General features: G+C 39.4%; 2 protein-coding genes across 2 annotated transcripts in view; both read left to right on the top strand.

Moving 5' to 3' along the window:
* LOC125236782 (RRP12-like protein) overlaps positions 1-23,483 on the top strand; it is a 39,894-nt gene that overhangs the window by 8,330 nt on the left and 8,081 nt on the right. The window contains exons 8-18 of the mRNA XM_048143707.1: positions 182-274; positions 1,155-1,753; positions 3,758-3,966; positions 6,150-6,311; positions 7,739-8,386; positions 9,451-9,624; positions 10,173-10,468; positions 11,272-11,444; positions 12,384-12,595; positions 13,468-13,724; positions 17,468-17,691. Coding sequence (XP_047999664.1) covers positions 182-274; positions 1,155-1,753; positions 3,758-3,966; positions 6,150-6,311; positions 7,739-8,386; positions 9,451-9,624; positions 10,173-10,468; positions 11,272-11,444; positions 12,384-12,595; positions 13,468-13,724; positions 17,468-17,691 — 3,047 coding nt within the window. The remainder of the gene's footprint in view (positions 1-181; positions 275-1,154; positions 1,754-3,757; positions 3,967-6,149; positions 6,312-7,738; positions 8,387-9,450; positions 9,625-10,172; positions 10,469-11,271; positions 11,445-12,383; positions 12,596-13,467; positions 13,725-17,467; positions 17,692-23,483) is intronic.
* LOC125236537 lies at positions 352-2,642 on the top strand. The gene is made up of 2 exons (XM_048143378.1): positions 352-1,760; positions 2,017-2,642. The coding sequence occupies exons 1-2, from the start codon at positions 1,033-1,035 to the stop codon at positions 2,330-2,332; spliced, it is 1,044 nt and encodes a 347-aa protein (XP_047999335.1). The 5' UTR covers positions 352-1,032; the 3' UTR covers positions 2,333-2,642.

Below are 23,483 nucleotides of genomic sequence, written 5' to 3'. Positions count from 1 at the left end.
TTATAATTTATTACTTGAAAACATATTTCAATGACATTACAGATAAATCCAATGCGCCATGAAACTTAAATTTTATCAACAGTTAATAAGAACACAGCAAAAAAATTAAACGATTGATTTGGGCGATGACGTAACAGCGTGGCTCCGTATTATTAATATTGTAACATTTTTACTTGATCAGGGCTTTGATGGCGGCCCGTCCTCCAGCGAACGACACAGGACAAGTCTTGGCGTGGGCAGCGGTCATGCAGCAAGGATACGGATGTTTGGCTGCGTGAGTATAAATATTTTTGTATTTATAGGGGGATCACGTGACGCACGTCAGAGCTGTCACATGCACTATTCGTTCGCTCCGTAATAAACACCGAAATAATTTGTAAATAGTTGACTAAACAAACAACAGACGTTAAATAAATAAACAATAATATTAGTTATATTGAAATAAATAAGTGTTTGGTGTGAAAACATTAATACAAACTAGAAAATTTAGTTTAAAATCGCAGTGAATTGTTCAAACAGTGACTATCAAACGTACGAATCAGCTGACCGCTGTCAACCAATCAGCTGCTTGGATTCTGCGTGCGCGCATTGCCGTTGTGTACTGGCGTATTCGGAAGACTGAACCTTATTTCCAACGAGTGAAAACACACATTACAATGGCAAGCTGTGCAGGTTGTTTCGTTCAAATAACGGATACAACATTTTTAAAGTGTTTTAACTGTCAAAACACGTATTGCATTCAGTGCTTGAATATTACAGACGATTTTTTGAACAAGTTGGAAGCCGAACAAAGGTATTTATGGAAATGTTTCGCATGCAAAAGTGCCGGGCCGAAGTCAGACAACACAAATACACCGGTACGCGGCGCCGACGGAAACGTAACCATGCATCGAGGGGGCTCGCGGGCCCGTGGGCCAGCACCGGCCCTACTCAACACCTGCGAGATGGACGTGTCTTATACTGACAACAGTGAAAACCATTTACACGATAATACTTCGCACAACATCTCACTCGACGACTGGCGTTACCGATATGCAGGCACTGGTGTCAGAAATCAGACTCTTCCGCGTGGAAATGCGGGCCATGAGCCAGCATATCCAGGCTCTGCGGGCTAGCATGACAGATCTAACGTCCAAAATTGATGGTTGCGATAGACGCATTGATGGTCTGTGTGCCCGCGTGGAAGCGTTAGAGGCAAGGGCCCCTAATGGGATTGACTCTAACAACACAGAATCATCACTGATGGAAACCATTACTCAGTTAAAAATGGAACTGAATGACCGAGACCAAGGTCAACTGCTCAATGACATTGAGATTTCTAATGTACCGGAAGAGAACGGGGAAAATACTGTACACATTGTAACTACCTTAGGTCAGAAGCTTGGAGTCACGCTGTCGGAGCACGACATCGTTGATGCAACTCGCGTGGGTCGCGCTTCGCAGTTAAACGATGGAGTCCAGGGCCCGCCGGCGCCGGCGCGCCCGCGGCTGCTGGTTGTGCGGCTGGCGCGCCGCGCCGTGCGCGACCGGCTGCTGCAGGCAGCGAGGGTGCGCCGCGGCGCCACTACGGAGGGCACCGGCCTGCCATTGCCTATCAGCCGTTTTTACATCAACGAGCGTCTCACCGTCGTCAATCGAAGGCTGTTTCAGAAAACGCGGCAGCTGAAGGACCAGCTCGGCTGGCGTTATGCATGGACCCGCGACGGAAAGATCTACGTGCGCCAACGTCCTGGCTCGGAGTCTCCACGACATCGTATACGGTCAGATTCTGATTTAGAGCGTGTTTTTGGTACTCATGTTGTTTGCTAATAGGTATTTACACGCAAGTTATATCAACTGTGTACTTAATAATGCGTGTTTGTGTTGGTTAGGCATTATTTACACGTTAACTTTTGCATTGTTTTATGTTAATGTAAAGTCACTGAATCTGAAAGTCTGTTATGTTTTCTTATCGCTGTTCTTATTTCTGTGCCTTTATAGTGTTATGACTTTAAATCGTTTTTATCTGTGTTATAGCTATATATTGCATTTGTCACTGGAGCGCGTCGCAGCAAGAACAACTTCTATTGTTAATAAACAATTAATCAATACACTCAACGCACTGTATAACTGTATGACAGTAAGTAATACACACTTGAACGCCATACACTCCACAAACCACACGAATCACTATACTAAATTGTATCTAAACACACTTTCAATAGAACACATATTTATATCGGAAAAAACACGAACAGGTTTTGAGGTTACGAATGTTACGAGAACATCACCGCGTTGTCTTTTTTTGTGTCATTTTAATCACAACCTTTTAACGAATATTTCTTTAAGATAGGCGCTAAAACGAAATACTTAAAGTTAGGTTTTTATAACGCGGGTTCTTTGGCTACGGGACATAATGACTTTTTAATCGCAATGAATAAATTTGATGCCGATATAGTAGCGATTAACGAAACGTGGATTAGACAAGGTCAAGAACGACTCGCCCCGCGCGTTCCCGGATACAAATTAATAAACGCCCCTCGACCCACCTCCATGCGCGGTGGCCGTGGCGGGGGGGTCGCGTTTTACATCAAGTCTACGGTGCGCGCGCGCCGATCTACCCACCCTGCTGCCGATATTGAGCAATTGTGGATATCTTTGTCTCTTAACCATCGCAGTTTTATTATAGGTACAGCGTATCGTCCAAGTTGGATAAATGTAGACTTGTTTTTTGATGCGCTTACAGAATCTATATCACACTTCTCCAAGCATGATTATGTTGTATTATTGGGAGATTTCAATATTAACATGCTCGATACCTCTAACTGTAATGTTGGAAAAGTCAACAGTTTTTTATGTTACCTAGGTATGCAGCAGGTCGTAACAGTACCTACTCATTATTCTGTCGAGAACGAAACGCTTATTGACCTTATATGTACCAGTGCTCCTTTTAACGAAGTATGCGTCTCAAATATAACTGGTTCACTCGGGCACTGTATGCTGACAGTGACTTTTCCCATTAAACGACCCAAACCAGTGTCGAAAACTATTACATACAGGCCAATCAAAGATATAGATATTTCTGACTTTGACAGGGACCTTCATTCTATAGATTGGGAATCAGTTTTACAGTTTCAATCGGTTGAGAGTATGTTGGTAACTTTTAATCACCTTCTTCTGTCTCTGTTTGATTTGCATGCTCCGACTAAATCTACTAAAATTCGGGAAAAGCACAGCTTGCCATGGATTACCAGTACCATTAGGATCATGATTGGGAAGCGCAATGAGGCTTATTTGAGGTATAGAGAGTCCAAAACAGAAAGTAGCAAACAATACTACTATGACCTAAAAAAACTAGTAGTGCGAAGTATTTACAATGAAAAGCAAGCTTATTACAACAACCACATAAATTCACATTATAAAGATTCTAAGTCATTATGGAAAAATCTTAAAAAAACTGTTTTATCAGACTCAAATAACCGAGACTGTCTCCCTGACCGTTTTAATGATCCAAACCTGATCAACGATAACTTTTTGGATGTGCCTGGGTGTAGCAGGGTTCCACTGTCTACCTTTTTAGATTTTGAGGGTAACTTATTTGGTAACTCTCTTTTTAACCTCAAGCCGGTCGATGAAAAGCAGGTAGGTAAATATATTGTGGCTATTACTTCAAATTCAACCGGTGTAGACAACATTAATAGGGATATGATTGTACTTACACTCCCGCGTACGCTCTCTGTGATTACGGCTATCATTAATAAGTCAATATTGACTGGAGAGGTGCCTGCTATATGGAAGTCTGCCCTGGTCACCCCACTGCCTAAGGTGGATAACCCTTCTGAACCTAAAGACCTAAGGCCAATCAGCATACTTCCTTTTTTGTCTAAAGTCTTGGAAAAGGCTGTTTATGAGCAGTTCTACAAATATATAGAAGACAATAATATTCTACCTGACGTGCAATCAGGGTTCCGCAAGGGAATGGGAACGGTTACAGCTCTAATGGATGTAGTAGATAACATCATTTCAGAGCAAGACAATGGCAAGGGTACCTGTCTAGTGTTATTAGATTTTTCTCGCGCCTTTGATTGTATAGATACTGCCTTGCTAATCGCTAAATTGCGTTTCTATGGAGTAGGTTCGAGATCACTGGCGTGGTTTAGTGATTATCTGAATGGACGCACGCAATCCGTTAAATTAACTAAGTACGATGGTACAGTAATGATATCTGACTCTAGAAACCTAACCCGAGGAGTGCCTCAAGGCTCTATACTCGGCCCTTTACTGTATATTATATACGCTGCTGATATCACCAAAAGCATCAAAAACTGCAATTATCACCTATACGCAGATGACGTTCAACTATATTATGCAGCCCGTCCAAGTCAGTTCGATGAGGCGCTACAAAAAATAAGTACAGACCTGGAAAATATCTCCACTTGGGCAGATAATAACGGATTACTGTTGAACCCACTTAAATCAAAGTTTATGATACTCGGATCCAAAGTACAACTCTCTAGGATTTTATGTAATGAACCTAAAATTTTTATAAGGGGTTCACTGATCGAACGCGTAGACGAGGCTAGAAACTTGGGATTAGTCATTGACAACCAGCTGAGGTTTGAGAAGCATATAGGAGAATTAGTGAAGTCGTGTTTTTTTCGTCTTAAGGTCTTATACCAAGTACGATACCTCTTAAATGAGGAAATTCGTAAGTTGTTGTGCGAATCGCTGGTACTCTCTAAGTTAAATTATGCAGACATTGTGTACGGGCCACGACTATTGGAAAAAACTCGTCGTCTTATCCAAAGAGTCCAAAATGCCTGTTTCCGTTTTTGTAGCTCAATACCACCGAGAACACACATTACACCATACCTTAACAAAGCATCCATATTAAACATGTCCTCACGGAGGCACTTACATCTAGCTAGTCTCTTATTTGGCGTTTTGAATGACAAAAAGCCCCATTACTTATTCTCTAAAATACGCATATCCTCTTTCCATGAACGACATGGTACACGGTCTACCAGGCGATGTCTCCTAGAAGCTCACCCTCACAAAACTGTTGCTTTTACAGGCTGTTTCCGGTATCTCGCAACCAGGTGCTGGAACAATATCCCGCCCCGATTCGTCAAATTAAAACTAAATTTACTTTTAAACGTCATTTTAAAAAATATCTTTTAGAAAAACAAAGTTTGGGTATCCCTTATGGCTACCTGGTTGCAGATTACCGGATTTAGCTTCAGGTTTAGCTCTAGCTGTAGCAATTATTTTACTATCTATCGATCTAACAGATCAAACACACATTTCTTTTCATCATAGCATTCATCTCACTCGTTTCATAGGCAATTATTTATAGATATTTTAGGTATATAATTTCATCTCTTTACAATATTTCTTATTCAATCAATTATGTGTTATCGTGATCTGATCCGGTTCCGGCAGAATATCAGTGCTGCTGCCTCAGGGCGTAGCGTAATACTGAGCCGTAACCCTTTTGTCTTGTTGCGACGCGCACAGTATCATAGTACGCTATGGTAAAAATCTGTGTAATTTCCTGTTTTCCAATTTGCTTATTATGTATTCTAATTCTTTTTTGTAACTTATTTCTTTTGTGTATTCTGTGTGTATTGTGACAAACAAATAAACGTATATCTATCTATCTATCTATCTTGAAACAATTTTCTGTCAGCGTCGTAAAGAATTCATTAATTTTTTCGAATATTCAGGGAAGGTTGAGATGAATCATTAAATGTTTTTTTTAACTAACCTGTTGCTTGCCTTACAATTTTTATTTTATTTTATAAATGGGCTTACTCTTGGCCACAGACTAGCCAAAGGCAAAGACGTGGCCTACGATGGAGTGAGCTCGCCCAGAAGATGCCTGTTCACCCTTGATTTGAAGGTTGCCGGGTTATATGAGCTCGGAAATATAGCCGCCGGCAAGGAATTCCACTCCTTGGCAGTGCGCATGAGAAAAGAAGAAGCAAAGCGCTTCGTGCGATAACGCAGAATTACCAAGAAAGGATGGAAACCGGCCGTGTGTCAAAGAGTCCGATGGTAGAATGGGGACGGTGGAATAAGCCCGTGTAGCTCTTGATTCTTTTAAAATACGCCTACGCGTAGTACGAAAAACTCAAATATTATTTTGTAACCTCTAATTTAATCTACAGGCGATTCTCCATGACTGCGTAAAGCCGGCTGTGGAATCCGAGTTGTTCATCAAATACAAGCCTCACGTGGAAAACATCTTCAAGACCATTGGCACTGGGCTGGACAACCCGTTCAATCAGGCTATCAAACATGTTATCATGACTATTGCTGTCTGTTTTGAGGTGAGTTATAATGTATTTGCTTTCCTTTTCTTCGCTTTTTAGTTATTTTATATTTATATTTAAGGCCGTGTTGCACGTTTGCGTCCGTGGCCCACAAATGGTGTCGCCGGAAGACCAGCGCTGACTAGCATTATGCTGAGGCGGGACCATTTCGTGGTAAACGATAATTTTTATATTATGTTCTAATAATTAAATGTTTGTATTTTTAATATTATTGTAATTTACCACGAATAAACGATTTCTATTCTATTCTATTCTATATTGACGACCGGTCTGGCTCAGTCGGTAGTGACCCTGCCTGCTAAGCCGCGGTCCTGGGTTCGAATCCCGGAAGGGCATTTATTTGTGTGATGAGCATAGATATTTGTTCCTGAGTCATGTATGTTTTCTATGTAGGTATGTAAGTATGTATTTATCTATTTAAGTATGTATATCTTCGCTTAGCACCCATAGTACAAGCTTTGCTTAGTTTGGGGCTAAGTTGATCTGTGTAAGGTGTCCCCAATATTTATTTATTTATTTATGTCGTCTGTGTGGATTTTAGGTTGGTGCTAATAACGGTTATTATGTAGATTTGGATATGACAGTTTGTGGTCCCATTAAAATAAAATAAAACAAGGTCTAGTCGAGTGAAATATCTATTGAATATATTGGATTATTTTATGTTTAATTTATAATACTTAATGCATCATTATCATTTCATCAATATTTCTTTGTAAATGCTGACCGTTTTAACAGTGCAGGTTGAACATGAATAGCCTTAGATGAACCTTTTATTTTCCACCAAAAGAAAATAAGTTTAATATTGCTCAGTCCAAAGAGTCCAAAGCAAAGGAAATGAAAGGTTCCCATATTTACGATACAAGTGTGAAAAAGAGGAAGTTCGGAATGAATGGGAAATAAGTTTTGTTTTTGCAAAAATGACATTTTTGGCACAAGATTTTATCGCCGACTGTACCTTTCTTTCAACAGTCATCTACTGCTCTCCGAGACGTTTTTAAATACCCCTTACTCGATGGGGATATGACGTTTCATAACAGAGTGCCTATGACCACCTTTCTGTTCCATCATCGGATCAGCTCCATGATACCATAATATTGCATTGTCACGTGATTTACATATCTGTGCCAAATTTCAGCTCAATCGGAAACCGGGCAGTGGGTCAAATTTAGCTTCTACGTTTGTAAAAATACACTTCAGAAGGGAGCGTTTTAAATTGACACGAGTTACGAATTTCCTTTTTGCACGTGTATCGTACGACGTTTTTCAGTCACGGCTTAAGTTTCACCTGACAAAAAATTAACCACTTTGCGCACTAGTGCGGGCAAAAATCACCATCTGTACTGAAAAAATCAATTTATTGTACACGACCGTTGCAGGTTTAGAATGAAAGAGAGCTTGGATTAAGATATTGTGTTTCTTTACAGATCGGAAACGAAAACGTAATCTACATCCTAGGACCCCTCCTTAAAAAGCTTAACGAACGGCGCGAGTCCCACAATTTCCACAACGACAGAGAAGTGGAACATGCCACAGGCTGCGCCGTCAAATCTCTCGGCCCGGAGTTCGTCCTAACACACATACCGCTAAGAAACGGACCAGAGAATATTAACTTAGATCGAAGCTGGTTACTACCAGTTTTAAAAGAAAAAATATCACACTCAAACTTGAAATTCTTCGCTACAGAAGTTTTAGAAATGGCTACATTCTGTCGTAAACGCGCTAGAGAATGCGTTACAGAAAACAATATAGCGCTTTCACATACGTTCGATCTACTTTGCAATCAATTCTGGTCGTTACTACCTAGTTTCTGCAACAGCCCTAAAGATGTGAAAGATTCTTTTAAAGTCATGGCTAGGGTTCTAGGTAATGTTTTGAAGGATAACCCTGAGTTCAGGTTGCCAGTGATGCAAGGGCTGAGGAAGTTGATAGCGAATGCTGATAACGACGATGATAAGACGGAGTTGGGGAGGTTCGCTAAGAATTATTTGCCGATTTTGTTGAATATTTATATGTCGCCGGCTAAGGGGAGTATGGCGGAGGGGCAGAGGTTGGCGGCTTTGGAGACTATACAAGTAAGTTTTTTAAAAAACAATAGGTACTTTATAATATAAATATCTAAATTAAATCGCAAATTATAAATGCACACATCAATCGCAATGAAAAAATCAACAGTGATCGACGGTAGTCGTGCATCACAGTCGCAATGTTTAAATTCGCAGTCATGGACGGATGGTCCGCTGGCGCAATTGGTAACGCATTGGACTGGCAATCCAAGGATGTGGGTTCGTGTCCCACGTTGGCCAGAGTCGATCACTGTTAATTGTTTCATTGCGATTGATGTCTGCGTTTATAAAGTGGTACGTTTCACAATAAAAAAGGAAAAATCTATATGTTTATATTAAAAACGCGGTCCTGGGTTCGAATCCCGGTAAGGGCATTTATTTGAGTGATGAGCACATATATGTGTTCCTGAGTCATGGCTGTTTTCTATGTATATAAGTATGTTTTTATCTATTTAAGTATGTATATCGTCGCGTAGCACTCATAATACAAGCTTTGCTTAGTTTGGGGCTAAGTTGATTTGTGTAAGGTGTCCCCAACATTTATTTATTTTATTTATTAATATATAAATATTATAAATTCAAGGAAAACATCGTGCCCCGGGCTGGACTTAAAACTTAGTTCTTTTAGAACATCGTCATCCAATCGTCAGACGACCGTAGCGTAGAGGGTGTAAATTTTTTCTTTAATTTAGAAATCTTTAGTTCTGCATTATTGCTTGCTAAAAATGCTACATAATAAACATACTTAGTTCGTTTCATTATCTAAGATTCGCGCTGTGGTTCGTGTTTTGATGTCGTTAAAGTTACGATTTGATTTGATAAAACTGTTTGTCAAGTCGTCACCTGAATAACAAATTATGATACATAATCTTTTTTTTACTGAAAAACTCTTTTTTTAAATTAGTAAATACAATAAAATGAAAGGAAAAAAAAATGTTTATATATGATTTTTATTGTTACTACCATATTTTTCAAGTTCATTCTTTCTAACCTCTTGAGAATTTTCTCTATGTTACTTTTACTCTTTCTTTGGTGCTAATAATTATGTTTTGTGAACTCTATATTTATTTCAGGTGTACCTAACAATAAGCGACCAAGCCCTCCGCGAGGAGCTCTTCAAAAACGCTCTCCAGCAACTAGAGACCTCGAAAGACAACCACTCCCAACGGGAGTCCATACTCGACATTGTTCGCTTACTCGTCTTGTACCAGAACAGCGGGCAGATAGCTACGCTGTTCGACAAATGGGTAAGGTCACAGTCATTACTCATTATATTGTCATATAAAAATATTTTTCATCACACTCGCACACTAAATATGCTGTTACACGCAGGCGGAGCGGGAGTTATAGAAAAATCATTTTGCCTAGGAAGTTATGAGATTTATATAGTACTAGCTTTTGCCCGCGGCTTCACTCGCGTTAGAAAGAGACAAAAAGTAGCCTATGTCACTCTCCATCCCTTCAACTATCTCACATAAAAAAATCACGACAATTCGTCGCTCCGTTTTACCGTGAAGGACGGACAAACAAACAGACACACACACTTTCCCATTTATAATATTAGTATGGATGGTACTAGAATTTGCATAACTCCCTAGGGAGAATGATTTTTCTCTAGTAAGTACTATTTTTTTTATCTTTTTATATATTTTTTATTTTGCAAGTGTGATGAAAAACATTATGGGTAACTCGTGGCGTAAGAATATTGCAAACTCCAATCTTCAAGCCGTCACGACTTAACTGTCGTTGGCAATATACAACTTTCAACAATAAATCAATAACTAATTGTTTTCAGGTATACCCACTATGCGAAACAGTACTAGAAAATCCTAAAAAACAGAAAAAAGCTAAAAAACAAAAGACGGAAGTCCAATCCATGGACGAAGACGAAAAACCGACATTAAAATATAAAGAGAAAGTTAAATTAGTAGAAATGGAGCATAAGAAAGCTTATAGGATTCTTGAAGAGATATTTAAGAGTGAAAATGAGAGCTGTAAGGAGTTTTTGAAGAGTAATAGTAAGAAGATAAGGAAATTGCTGATGAATTCGTTGAGTAAGGTCGCGGATAGCAGTAAGGCGGCTAGATTAAGGTAAGGTTTTAACCACCGACGCAAAAACGACGGGGTGTTATAAGTTTGACGTGTCTGTCTGTCTGTCTGTCTGTTTGTCTGTGGCAATGTAGCTCCCGAACGGATGAACCGATTTAGATTTAGTTTTTTTTTGTCTGAAAGCTGAGTTAGTCGGGAGTGTTCTTAGCCATGTTTCATGAAAATCGGTCTACTATGTCGCAGTCGGGGGTTTTTTCAAAATTTTAATTTTGTGGTTAGGTTATGTAGAGATATGTAAGTAAAATATAAAACATAGATGTTTTGGGGCTAACTACATTGCTGCCTATTTGTCACATAGTAACATCTTTTGAAAACCAGAGTCACCCCCATAAATGCAATAATACAGAAACATAACGACGACCGGTCTCGCGTGGTTGGTAGTGACCCTGTCTGCTGAGCCGCGGTTCCGGGTTCGAATCCCGGTAAGGGCGTTTATTTGAGTGATGAGCACAGATATTTGTTCCTGAGTCATGGACGTTTTCTATGTTATCCATACTAATATTATAAATGGCAAAGTGTGTGTCTGTTTGTTTGTCCGTCTTTCACGGCAAAACGGAGCGCCGAATTGACATGATTTTTAAGTGAAGATATTTGAAGGGATGGAGAGTGACATAGGCTACTTTTTGTGTTTTACTAACCCCCCACTTCCCTAAAAATGGGGGTGACAGTTGGTACGGAGCATACCGCAATTTTAGAATTTAACGTGAGCGAAGTTAGTAATTTAATAATTTTGTTATAATTTCTTCTTTACTTTGGCTTTTTATAATTTTTAACTCTCCCCTTAGATGCATAGAGCACCTTATCAACTCATCCCCCGGTCTGACGGCAGAGAGCAAGCTATTAAAGAGCGCCGTGGCCGAATCCGTCATTTGCACGAGGGACATCAACTCGAAGTGCCGACAGTGTGCTTTCAACCTCATCAATTGTATCGGAGATACGCTGAAGACACAGGAAGGAGGTTAGTTTATTTAAAATATAATACATACATACAATCACGCCTGTATCCCGTAAAGGGGTAGGCAGAGCACATGAAACTACTAAAGCTTCAGTGCCACTCTTGGCAAAATAAGGGGTTGAAAGAAAACGAAACCGTGGCATTGCAGTGACAGGTTGCCAGCCTCTCGCCTATGCCACAATTTAACCCAAATTCCATAGTCGCCTTCTACGACACCCACGGGAAGAAAGGGGGTGGTGAAATTCTTAACCCGTCACCACACAGGCTCAATAATATAATAAAATTGCATTTATGTATAAAACGTTACAAGGTGTAAGTAAAAAAAAACATGCAATTGAGCTTTTTTTTTTAGGGAATTTTAGGTCAATTGTACTCAGAATCAAATCTAACTGGGAGACAAAAAGTGTCCCAGAATTTCCATACACTTTTTTTACTTTCCTCTTTTGTTACCCTACACAACATGTACGGAAAATGGTAACAAAATAAGAAAAAATCGTATGGGACAATTTTTTTAACTACTAGGATTGAAAAAGCTAGTGATTCTGAGTAGAAATAGCATAATTTTTTTCAAAAATATCACATTTCATAAAAGTGGCAAAAAAAAAGAAATGCTCAATTATTAAACAAAAAGTTGGAGGTTACCATTTTTTTTTTCGATGGGATTTACTTCAGTTGCTATGTAAGTAAATGGCAGGTCTCACAGAATAGTACAGTATTATACAAGTGGCGATAAACTTTAAATCGACACGAGTTACAAATTTTAGCACGTATTATCATATGACGTTTTTCAGTCAGTCAGTTTTAAGGAAGGAAGGAAGGAAGAAAAGGTATTGAAAAATATCGTTTCAAACAAAAGCAATGTCATCATTTTGTTATTTGTAAACAGGTATTATTTTCACACCTTATGTCTACTATTTTACCAATCTACATTTTTATTCACAGGAATGCGCAGATTCCTAGACCTAATTCTCTCTGGCCTCACCGCCCCTCTACCCCGCATCGTCAGCGCCACTCTTCGGGCCCTCGCGTCAGCCCTATTCCACCTATCAGAAGACATGTCTTTGGAAATGGTGCAAGAGTTATTGGAGACAGCGGCAGCTCAGATTATGTCAGGAAATCGGGAAGTTGCCGCCGCTGCTCTGAGTTTTTTGAAGGTTAGTTTTTTTATTTTTTACCAACTTTTTTCACTAAAACATATTGCAGCGTGTCTTTCACTATTTCATGATGATGGATTTAACTAGATGCATGGAGTCATGGAGTGTCACCGTTAAAGCCCTCACTTATGCTTTATTTAATCTCTCGGAAGAATTGATGTGAGGTCGTTGCTGCATTTATCTGTTTCTAGAAGATTAGTTTTTTTACTCAAATACGTGGCACTCAGTCAATCTGTAAGAATGTCATATAATATATATTTATGTTACATTGAGTCTCTCACAATAGGGGTTGACATCAGAAGTGGGATGTATGTATGTATGTATAAACTCTTTATTGTACAAAACACAAAACACAAATATGACACAGGATAGACAGTACAAAGGCGAACTTATCCCTTTAAGGATTTGCGAAATACATATGTGGCTGTCTTGAGAAGTGGGATCGGTCTGATTTGACTCTGTCTGATAATGTCTATAGTTCCGCAATTATTGCCTCTATTACTCCTTCTTTGACATCTCCGGTATACTTTTTATTTTAGGCATTTGTAGCCAAAATGATTTATAATGTATTTATTCATCAAAATGTTGATAGTTACTTATAGAACTAATTGTAACACTTCATTTGATTATAGTAAGGTATAGATCCATACTAATATTATAACCGTCTTTCATGGCAAAATGGAGCGACGAATTGACTTGATTTTTTAAGAGGAAATATTTGAAGGGATGGAGAGTGACATAGGCTGCTTTTTCTCTCTTTCTAACCCCGCAACTTCCCTAAAATGGGGGGGGGGGATTTTGTATGGAGCAATTCGCAATTTTTTGATCGAAGCCGCGGGCAAAAAATGGATATATTATAATTTTTCCAACAGGTATACACCAAAGTCCTGCCAACCGACGTCCTAGCCGGTTCTCTGCCCCTCATCATCAAAACCCTCTCCTGCATGCCCGAAGATTGCAAGCGGCATTCCCGGCTAGAAATAGGGTACTTCTTAACCAGGATGATCAGGAAATATGGTGCTGATACTGTGGAGAAGCTTATACCGCAGGAAGATGAGGTTATGTTCAGACGGCTGAGGAATTTGAGGAAGCTGGATAATAGGAAGAAGAGGGTTAAGGATAGTCAGAAGTAAGTACATCATTATTATTATTTTATTTATTTAAACTTTATTGCACAACTAAAGAAACATGTACAAATGGCGGACTTATTGCCAAAAGGCATTCTCTACCAGTCAACCATTGGGTTAAACAGAGACATATATGTTGGCGCAGGAGAAATAATAGCTAACAGGGACAAATATAATCGTGACATCAAACATAAATTTACTAAAGTCAGGTTGAATACTAATACTTATATAAATTTATATAAAGATAGACTAATATATACACCGTGTTTCCGGTATCACTCAAAACCTCAGACACCCCAACTGATTTTTATTTTTTTAAACGTATCTAGAATATTCATTTTTTAATTTGATGATTATTATTTTTTTAAATTGAATATTTAATTTTCTGTGCAGCTCTACTCGACTTTTAACTCTACACTCAATAAAATAATTGCTAGCTACCATCGTAAACCTTAAAACTGATTAATTGTGTACGTTACTGCAACGACATAAGGTTTACCAATAGACAGCTATGTCACTGTAAAGCACGTTAAACTGTGTCACTGTAAACTTCAAATTGGACAGGTGACGCAGTAAGCAAATTTAAACCTAACTAAAATGACAAGGTTGTAATTAGGTAAGAGTTCAATTTGTTATGACTTATGATAAACTTTAAAATTAAAGTGACGCACCACGTGAAACTCGTAGCGGAAAAAATAATCGTCCAAGTAACCAGCCAGTATTAATACCCCTAAATACTGAAAAAGGTATACAACCTCTAGCAATATGATATGCACAATGCACAATGTTGTATTACGAATTTGTAGAATGGGCACGTAAACAATAACTAATAATACAAATTAAAACAAAAAATATTACCCCCATCAAGATATAGCTCAATCGATTCTACTCTCGATTCTGAACAAACGGTTTTCAGGTTTTTAGTGTTAAGTGAAACACGGTGTATAATTACATATACATGATGGTGAACATTATTTGAATTCTTCTGTCAGAAGATGCTTGCGGAGCAGTCGTTTGAAAACGAGATTATTGAGATCCTGTCATGTCCCACTGATGGGCAAAGGCCTCCCCCAGCTTTTTCCAACCTTCGCTGTGTTGAGCAATCCTTGGCCATTCTTCCAAAAAGGAGTCTAGCTCGTTCCACCATCGCGTACGTGGTGTGCCGGGTCCCCGTTTTGGCCTAGGCTGTCATTCTGATACCATCTTGGCTCATTCGGGATTCGGCAGACATGACCAGCCCAGTCCCACTTCAGCTTAGCCGCTTTTCGAGCTATGTCGACTATTTTTGTTTTGAAGCGCAGCGTGGTGTTCCGGATACGATCCGTTAACTTTATACCTAATATGCTGCGCTCCATAGCTCGCTGACAAACCCCGACTCTGACTCGCCGTCAAAGACCAAGTTTGGGCACCGTAAGTGAGAATTGGAAGTATGCACATGTCCATGAGTCTCCGTTTGAGTGACAGTGGGAGATCACCTTTCATGAGATGTTCCATGGACCAGCTTTTCCAGGCGTTTCCAGTACTTTAACCTTAAAATTCGTAGTCTATACATCAAGGCGAATTTCTCCGTTCGATAATTATACATATAGGTTTTTATATGTGTCCGCTTTTAATACAATAGTATAGCTTGAATTTAGTTGTTCATTTGCTTGAAAACATTTTGAGACAAAATAAATTCTACTTTGGTTGTTTTTGAAACTTGTATTTTAATTGCATTGAAAAAGAGTACACATCGTAATGTAGGTACAAATACTATTTAGATACAAATTCACCAGATTTTGTGAACTGAGATACTTATAGATGAGAACACACAGCCATACAACAGCAAATTGCCCCGAGTCAAACTGTATATTTACGCTAATGCTTCTGTTAGATGTTGACCGGGATATAGACTGTGATCACAGTATAATAAAGAGTACTATCGTACAGTATGGTCACTCCCGCCACACCCCGAACAGTGGCGATCAAATATATGAAAGAGGCGGGTTCTTAACACGCATTCTAAGCTCGTGTAGGTGAACACGTACCCTGTTTGTATGAGTCACAGATCAATACAACAAGATGGCCCTTACAGGGCGACTCGCGGTCACCAAGCATACGACAAATCAGGTTTATAAAAGTTTGAACGCGTGCGACACCGATCAGTAGCGCCCAAGTATACGACCCGCTAACAGTGTCCGTGTCCGCTCGGGAAAAAATCTTAAATAATCAATTTTGGTTGCAAACAATGGTCTCTTACAGCATAAAGTGGTGTGGCAAGTCTTCTAACACTTCTACATGTAAAAAAGATGGAACAACATTCCACAGTTAAGTCAAATTAATTATTTTGTTGAATATTGTTTATTGTCCGCGGAGTTCATTTATACTGGTCAATATGGTTGTGCTGAGCGGCGCCGAGGCGCGTCCATCCCTCTTTACCGAGTTAACAATGTGATATGCTATCCCTTTCACGTAAACGACTAGGCATGGGGCCATGTTAGTTTATGTCTGTTGCGGGAACTTCGTACTGCCGTTCGTACCATGTGCTACCATTTTATGAAATATAAAAGAAAGCAGATTTGTAATAGTGAATAATTATCTAAAATCTGTAGAGTCTGTAGTGGTATTTAGTTCATTGATTAGTTTAGAATATTTAGTTGGTTATTTAACTTAGTAAACGTAAGTAAAAATGCACAGTTTAGTTATTAGTTACTAGAATGATTTTTATTGAAATGCTATCACAATTATCATCCTCCTTGCGTTATCCCGGCATCGGCATTCGCCACGGCTCATGGGAGCTTGGTATCCGCTTTGGAAACTACTACCAAGATTTGGCGTAGGCACTAGTTTTATGAAAGCGACTGCCATCTGACCTTCCAACCCAAAGGGTAACTAGGCCTTATTATAATTTAATTATAATATTATAATTTGTTGCAAAACAAATTCACCACAGTACTGGTACCGGTACCATTGTCTATAATAGACATGTCCCATTCCCATCCCTACTGCTAATCATAAAGGCGCGCCATTATTTGAAACGACCAATGGCAGCACCGTGCGCGCCCGCCTCACCCCGCAAGGATTGGTGATTTGCGTCTCGAACAATATCGCTTGCATTTGGCTTCTAGTGGGGTGTTCTGTGGTATGAGTGAAATATTACAGGTCTACTGTTCGCGTTTTTGACAGGCGGTAACTGTGAGATAACCGAGAGGGGGTGGGCGGCACTTTCAGCGGGGAGCGGGAGTGGCCATACTGTACGATAGTACTCCTTATTATACTGTGCTCCCGCTGCCCGCTGAAGGTGCCGCCCACCACTTATCGGCTACCTCACAGTTACTGCCTATCAAAAACGCAACAGTCGACCTGTCATATTTCACTCATACAAGCATAGGACGCGTTCACCTACACGAGCTTAGACTGTGTGCTAAGAACGCGCCTCTTTCACATATTTGATTGCCAGTGTCCGAGGTGTGCCGTGATTACCTTTTTGATCTTTGTCGAGCTCTCGATATTTCGACGCAGTCGCATGCATCATGATCTCGGAAAACTGAAAACTGATCCCGTGTTTTCCGTGATCATGATGTGTCTGCGTCGAAATATCGGGAGCTCAACAAAAATCTAAAATATAATCACGGTCTATATACCGGTCAATATAAGTCTGAAAATAACCGTAAATCATTCAAAACTCTTAATGCTCCTGTTTACTGTATAATATACGATGATAAGTATAGGGATTTTTTGTAAATAACGTAATTTGCTCCTACAGGGACCAAGGTGACTCCGAAAATGACCTTGACGAGATCCGTGGCACATCCAAGACCCTCGAAGACATCCTCAAAGACTCTGACTCTGAAATGGAACTCATGGAAGAAGACGAGCGGCCTAAAGCCAAGTCGAAAGCCAAAGGGAAGAAGAGCCAAGCTTGGATACAAGATGATCCTGAGAATATTGTGGACTTGGCTGATGTTTCTGCTTCTAGGAAGATTACAGGTATTTGTTTAAGTTTTACGCACAGGTCTAGGATGAAGCTTACATCGTAGAAGAGAGGCCTAAAGCCAAGTCTGAGGCTAAAGGCAAGTCAAGCTTGGATACTAGAGTATCCAGAGAATATCGTGGCTTGTGATGTTTCTGCTTCTAGAAAGATTACAGGTACTTATTTGTTTAAGTTTTACGGGGGCCCATTTCTCAAAGCTGAAAGTTACAAGTTACAAGCGGGTCACTGTCTAATATGACAAGTTGAAAAGAGACTTCCGTTTTTAACTTGTTACTTTCAGTTTTGAGAAATGGGCCCCAGGTCTAGGATGGAGCTTACATCGTAGAAGAGAGGCCTAAAGCTAAGTCTGAGGCTAAAGGCAAGAGTCAAGCTTGGATACTAGAGTGAGTATCCAGAGAATATTGTGAATTTGGCCGATGAAAGATTACAGATATTTTGTTTAAGTTTTACGCACAGGTCTAAACGTATCTCGGAACTATCAAGAAATATGTACGGTCCTGTAGATGGCGCTACAACTTTAGTTGATTCTCGGCTAGATGGCACTTATAATAAATATTTGTCAACACATATCAAGTTAACAATATGGGCCAAATTTTTGTAACAAAGGTTCAAAAGTTTTAATCCTGTGTAGGCAGTACTGGCAGTCTATGCACTGTGACTAAACGTTTTTACTTTAACAGTAATTCTCTTTATACACGATCCGTTTAAGTTTGACAAGATAAATGACAATCTATTTCGTCCAATAGAAACTGACATACAGTCAAGTGTAGAAATATGGGTGTACAGTCGGCTACAAAGAGATGTATGCACTTTTTCACCTTATTGCATTATAATAAGGTGAAAAAGTGGATACTGGATGGATACATCTCTTCATAGCTGGGCATTAACTCGTTAATCCGTTAATCGTTAATTAACGAAGTTAACATTTCGATTAACGGATTAACTTTTAAGTTAACTTTAAAAAATGTTAACGGATTCGTTAACTTCCGTTAAATTTCATCGAGTCCGTTAATCGTTAATCCAGCATTCCAAGCGGCTCGCTGCGCCGCGAAAACCACGTTCTTACTGCTACTGTAAAAGCCCGTAGTACGGCAAAACCTAGGATTTATCGGTAAAAGCAGATCCGTCGGTTATAAATAGTCTAAAGACCGATTGGCGACTTTGGATCACTTATTCGAGATCTTCTAAATCTTATTAGGCGTGCTAGATCGATCACTAACCTGGGAATATGGTGCAATCATCAGGCATGACAGACAAATCGCGCAACCGACGCATCGAGTTAGAGTCCGGCGCGGGCCTTAAATTTTCTACCAAGTTATCGTGGCCCACAGCATGGAGTTGTCATCTCAAATCTCAATCTGAAGAACCGACGCACCACGATCGCGACCTCATGAATGACCCAATAATTACCAATCCGAAGTAAAACCTAGGATTTAGCCAACCAACGGCGGTAAAAGCCCGAAGAGACCGTAATTATTACATTTCGGTTCGGTCGACCGATTGGCGTCACAGGTTTTAATGGTTTTTAGGGATGTACCGACTATTGATTTGGCCGACTAGGCCGACTACCGACTAGTCGGCGCTTGAGTGGCCGATTAGTCGGCCGACTAGTCGGCTAGTCGGCCAAAACATAATTTGCGACTAAATTCACATTTTGAATGTCATTTTTGGTTCTTCGAACGCGCTTTTCATGATTTTTTACAAGTTCAAAGGTTCATGACATTATTTATATTAATTTTTGACAACCGGCTTGGCTTAGTGGGTAGTGATCCTGCCTATGAAGTCGATAATCCTAGGTAGGATATTTATTTCTGTGATAAAGACCACTATTTCTTATTTTGACAAAAAAAAAAACCGGCCAAGAGCGTGTCGGGCCACGCTCAGTGTAGGGTTCCGTAGTTTTCCGTATTTTTCTCAAAAACTACTGAACCTATCAAGTTCAAAACAATTTTCCTAGAAAGTCTTTATAAAGTTCTACTTTTGTGATTTTTTTCATATTTTTTAAACATATGGTTCAAAAGTTAGAGGGGGGGGGGGGACGCACTTGTTTTTCCTTTAAGAGCGATTATTTCCGAAAATATTAATATTATCAAAAAACGATCTTAGTAGACCCTTATTACCCTAATAAAACATTTTTTTCCATTTTTTATTTTTGCACTTTGTTGGCGTGATTAATATACATATTGGTACCAAATTTCAGCTTTCTAGTGCTTATGGTTACTGAGATTATCCGCGGACGGACGGACAGACAGACATGGCGAAACTATAAGGGTTCCTAGTTGACTACGGAACCCTAAAAAGGAATTACGAATACTTAGTTACATAATACAACCATAATTTTCAGATAATAATTTAATTTTGTACTGTTTTTCTATCACTAATTAAGTGCCGACTAATCGGCCCTTTTTGCCGACTAGTCGCCGACTAATCGCCGACTACAAATGTGGCCGGATAGTCGGCTTTCCCGACTAGTCGGCGACTAGTCGGTACATCCCTAATGGTTTTTGGTGGATACTTAATAAAAAGAAATACATAATACCTACAGTGAAGTCCTATTTTTATGACGTGTTAACGGATTATCGATTAACTTTAACTTCCGTTAAATCTACCGAAATGTATCGCTTTAACGATTAACGAAGTTAACTTTTTAAGTAACGGATTAACGATTATCGAAGTTAACTATTTGATTAACGGTGCCCAGCTATGCATCTCTTTGTAGTCGACTGTACACATCTTACTCAAAAATATGTCCCATAACATCATATTCTGGTGACTCTGGTGTAATAGCGTAGTAATCACAGATGTCATATTATATACCATAGATCAAGCAATTAACGTATCTACTTAGCGTGTCAAATGAACTCAGTGAAATCCACTGAGTTGTCCGTCTTTCTTTACTCGCAGCTTGCAGCTTTCGGGCGTCAATTTTTGTAAGTTGAAGTCAACCAAAACATAAAAAATGCCTCGTTACGTGATATTCAATTGCAACAACACAAAAATTATGAACAATCAAGAGCCTGAGACATATTTAAAATTACCGGCAAGAATCAACTTCAGTACAAAATTTGACACGCTCGGCCCCTATACAAATATATGAATTTGTTTCTTCTATCTAAATTAAGTTCTGTGGTAGTAATGGGTGAATCAACTTTTTCTTGCCTGTTATTGCCATGGTTACGGTCCCCTGAGTCACGCTGGTTTTATGCAAAATTATGCTACTTAAACGATGCAAACATGCATTTTTCTGGTGTTAACAAGCCCTTTCCTTAATTTGCCTCCTACAAACATGAACTACAAGCGTGCTTGCATAATTTCAGTAGCATAATTTTGCATAAAACCAGCGTGACTCAGGGGACCGTAACCATGGCAATAACAGGCAAGAAAAAGTTGATTAACCCTAATATATTTTTGTGAGACGATTTTTTTCGATACATATTTTCGCATATATCTATATATCTTACGAATCTAAGCAAATATAGTCCAACAATCATTTGTTGTTAGTTCCAAAGAGGATCGAGTATTATAGAGAGTTACTGTCAAAGTAAAATGTGTAATCACAGTGCATAGACTGCCATCTATCGACACATGCTTAAAACTTTTGAACCTCAGTTTTGACAATTTGGCCCATATTCTTAGCTTGATATGTATTAAAATGTCAAATATTAACATTAGCGCCGTCTGGCCGAGCGTCCCCCAAAGGTGTATTGCTATCTACTATCTAGGTCACCGTACCTTTTTCTGTACGGTTTTGGGGTTCGTTTTTTTCGTTTGCTTTATCTGTCTGTACGGAGTTACATAATATATGTCTTTGTTAGTTCATATTATTTACATTATTTTATCTGAATCCCCCGCGATGTTCTTATAATTGTATGATAACATGTCTGCCAACAGTGATTAAGAGGTGTAGATAAGAATGAAAACATTTGTATACATGTGACTCAAGATGGAGACAAGGTTACAATCAATAGTTATGAGTAGTTATCTAAAGGGTTATACTGTATACAAGTACATAATAAGTAATAACATGTGCCGTAGCCGAATGGCATTTCTGCGACGCGAAACGAAAACGAAACGCCTCGAAAGGTAGTCTGGCTCTGTCGCGCCAACACGCAAGAGCGATAGAGATAGATATCTACGAGCGTTTCGTTTCGTGAGCGTTTGTGCCAGTCGGCTACGTACCCTGATTAGGAATCACTTGTTCGTTGTAGCAATGCAATACCTATACACGTTAAACTTCCGTGAGACATATTCAAATAATTAATTGAAATACGGTTGTACTCACGTTATTATATCGCTATTGCTGCGACATGTTTCGGGCCAATTCGGAGGCCCCTCTTCAGGCGTATAGGAGTTCACGCGACGGCTAGACTCCGCAAACTGAACGCGCCGCTCGCCGCTCCGCCCGCTGCGCGCGCGCTGATAGGACGGGGGAGGGGGGCGCAGAGCAGTCTGCTGCTGTAGTTGTTGTGTAGAGTTCTGATAGCGCGGCTGTGTCTCCGAATTGGCCCGAAACATGTCGCAGCAATAGCGATATAATAACGTGAGTACAACCGTATTTCAATTAATTATTTGAATGCAATACCTATACACTTAGAATAGTTGTTAGTTTTTTTTAACCTTTCGATATTGATTAGGGATGTACCGACTATTGATTTGGCCGACTAGGCCGACTACCGACTAGTCGGCGCTTGAGTGGCCGATTAGTCGGCCGACTAGTCGGCTAGTCGGCCAAAACATAATTTGCGACTAAATTCACATTTTGAATGTCATTTTTGGTTCTTCGAACGCGCTTTTCATGATTTTTTACAAGTTCAAAGGTTCATGACATTATTTATATTAATTTTTGACAACCGGCTTGGCTTAGTGGGTAGTGATCCTGCCTATGAAGTCGATAATCCTAGGTAGGATATTTATTTCTGTGATAAAGACCACTATTTCTTATTTTGACAAAAAAAAAAACCGGCCAAGAGCGTGTCGGGCCACGCTCAGTGTAGGGTTCCGTAGTTTTCCGTATTTTTCTCAAAAACTACTGAACCTATCAAGTTCAAAACAATTTTCCTAGAAAGTCTTTATAAAGTTCTACTTTTGTGATTTTTTCATATTTTTTAAACATATGGTTCAAAAGTTAGAGGGGGGGGGGGGGGACGCACTTGTTTTTCCTTTAAGAGCGATTATTTCCGAAAATATTAATATTATCAAAAAACGATCTTAGTAGACCCTTATTACCCTAATAAAACATTTTTTTCCATTTTTTATTTTTGCACTTTGTTGGCGTGATTAATATACATATTGGTACCAAATTTCAGCTTTCTAGTGCTTATGGTTACTGAGATTATCCGCGGACGGACGGACAGACAGACATGGCGAAACTATAAGGGTTCCTAGTTGACTACGGAACCCTAAAAAGGAATCTAAATATATAAAAGAAGAAGCTGACTGACTGACTGACATATCAACGCACAGCCGAAACCGCTGGTCCTAGAGATTTCAAATTTGGCACGTAGGTTCCTTATATAGTGTAGAGGAGCACTAAGAAAGGATTTTCCAAAATTCACCTCCTAAGGGGGTCAAATGGGGGTTCAACGTTTGTATGGGGAAACAAGATTAGTTTGACTATTTTATTCGAAACTTCACAGGAAGATTCCTTAAGACATATGACTGAATACGTGTTTCAGATTTTTTGAAAATTTAACCCCTAAAAGGGTGAAAAGGGGGTGATAAAGTCAAAAAACTATTATGGGTATCGTTTTTACGGTTTATTGGGTCGCTGATCACGATAAATACAACG

The sequence above is a fragment of the Leguminivora glycinivorella genome, chromosome 19 (assembly GCF_023078275.1).
Source record: "Leguminivora glycinivorella isolate SPB_JAAS2020 chromosome 19, LegGlyc_1.1, whole genome shotgun sequence".
NCBI lineage: Eukaryota > Metazoa > Arthropoda > Insecta > Lepidoptera > Tortricidae > Leguminivora > Leguminivora glycinivorella.
This window is presented reverse-complemented; position numbering and strand designations above follow the sequence as displayed.

Excerpts from the sequence above, each read along its gene's own strand:
- LOC125236537 (XM_048143378.1), top strand. The coding sequence starts at position 1,033 with ATGCAGGCACTGGTGTCAGAAATCAGACTCTTCCGCGTGGAAATGCGG. Across the intron at positions 1,761-2,016 it reads TCTCCACGACATCGTATACG|CTATATATTGCATTTGTCAC; the intron begins GTCAGATTCTGA and ends TCTGTGTTATAG.